Source organism: Neopelma chrysocephalum, unplaced genomic scaffold (assembly GCF_003984885.1).
Source record: "Neopelma chrysocephalum unplaced genomic scaffold, ASM398488v2 Primary Assembly neopelma1_97404, whole genome shotgun sequence".
NCBI lineage: Eukaryota > Metazoa > Chordata > Aves > Passeriformes > Pipridae > Neopelma > Neopelma chrysocephalum.
Window position 1 is genome coordinate 6,709 of NW_020926045.1, and position 784 is coordinate 7,492.

General features: G+C 67.7%; 1 protein-coding gene across 1 annotated transcript in view; it reads left to right on the forward strand.

Annotated features, from left to right (window-relative positions):
- Positions 1 to 221, forward strand: part of LOC113961853 (sialoadhesin-like) — a gene marked incomplete at both ends in the record, with an annotated part of 6,496 nt that extends 6,275 nt beyond the window's left edge. Inside the window, one exon of the mRNA XM_027672539.1 lies at positions 149 to 221. Within this exon, the coding sequence (XP_027528340.1) occupies positions 149 to 221 (73 nt within the window). The remainder of the gene's footprint in view (positions 1 to 148) is intronic.
- Positions 222 to 784: the final 563 nt, after the last annotated feature.

Below are 784 nucleotides of genomic sequence, written 5' to 3' on the forward strand. Positions count from 1 at the left end.
GGACCTTGGGGTGAGGGGACAGGGATCCCAGGGTGGCACAGGGACCCCGGGGTCAGGGGGACAGGGACCCCAACGTCAGGGCAGGTACCCCGGGGTGAGGGGACCCTCGGGGGCAGCAGGGCTGGCAGCTCCCTGTCCTCCCCTCCAGGATCAGGAGGTTTCGGGGCCGGTCGGGTGCCGAGGACACTTTGGAGCTGAGGAGCAAACAGGAGCCAGCACAGGTAGGGAAGGGACCTCGGAGGGGCCAGCTCTGAGGACCCCCCACCCTGAGCTCCTGAGGGGCCCCTGGAGGGGTCCCCGGTGTGGGGAAGGGGATGTGGGTCTGGGACCTGACCCAGCCGAGCTGCTCCGGGTGCCACCACAGCCTTGGCTGTCACTGCCCGAGCCAGGGAAGGGGCAGGATCCAAAATACCCCTCCCAGGCTCATCCCAGAGGGGCTCCACAGCACAGACACCCTCTGGGGGTGCTCTGGGTGCTCCCCCGGCCCTGCCATGGATGGGGTGTCCCAGCCAGTCCCAACCTTTCCCAGGTGGATGGAGCATCTTAACCTGGTGGCCCTTGGACCCGGGAGCATCTGTGGTGGCTGGTGCTGGAATTCCACGGTCCTGGCCTGGCTGGATCCAGGTAGCCCCCCCCTGGGGACCCCCAGCCCTATTCCAGCCCCTGCCAGCCCCATTCCAGCCCCTGGATGTTGTTCCCCCCCAGTGGACGTTGTTCTCACGTGGGGCACGGTTTGGGCTCACCACGTCACGTGCCAGGCCGTGCCAGCTGTGACTGCTCAGAG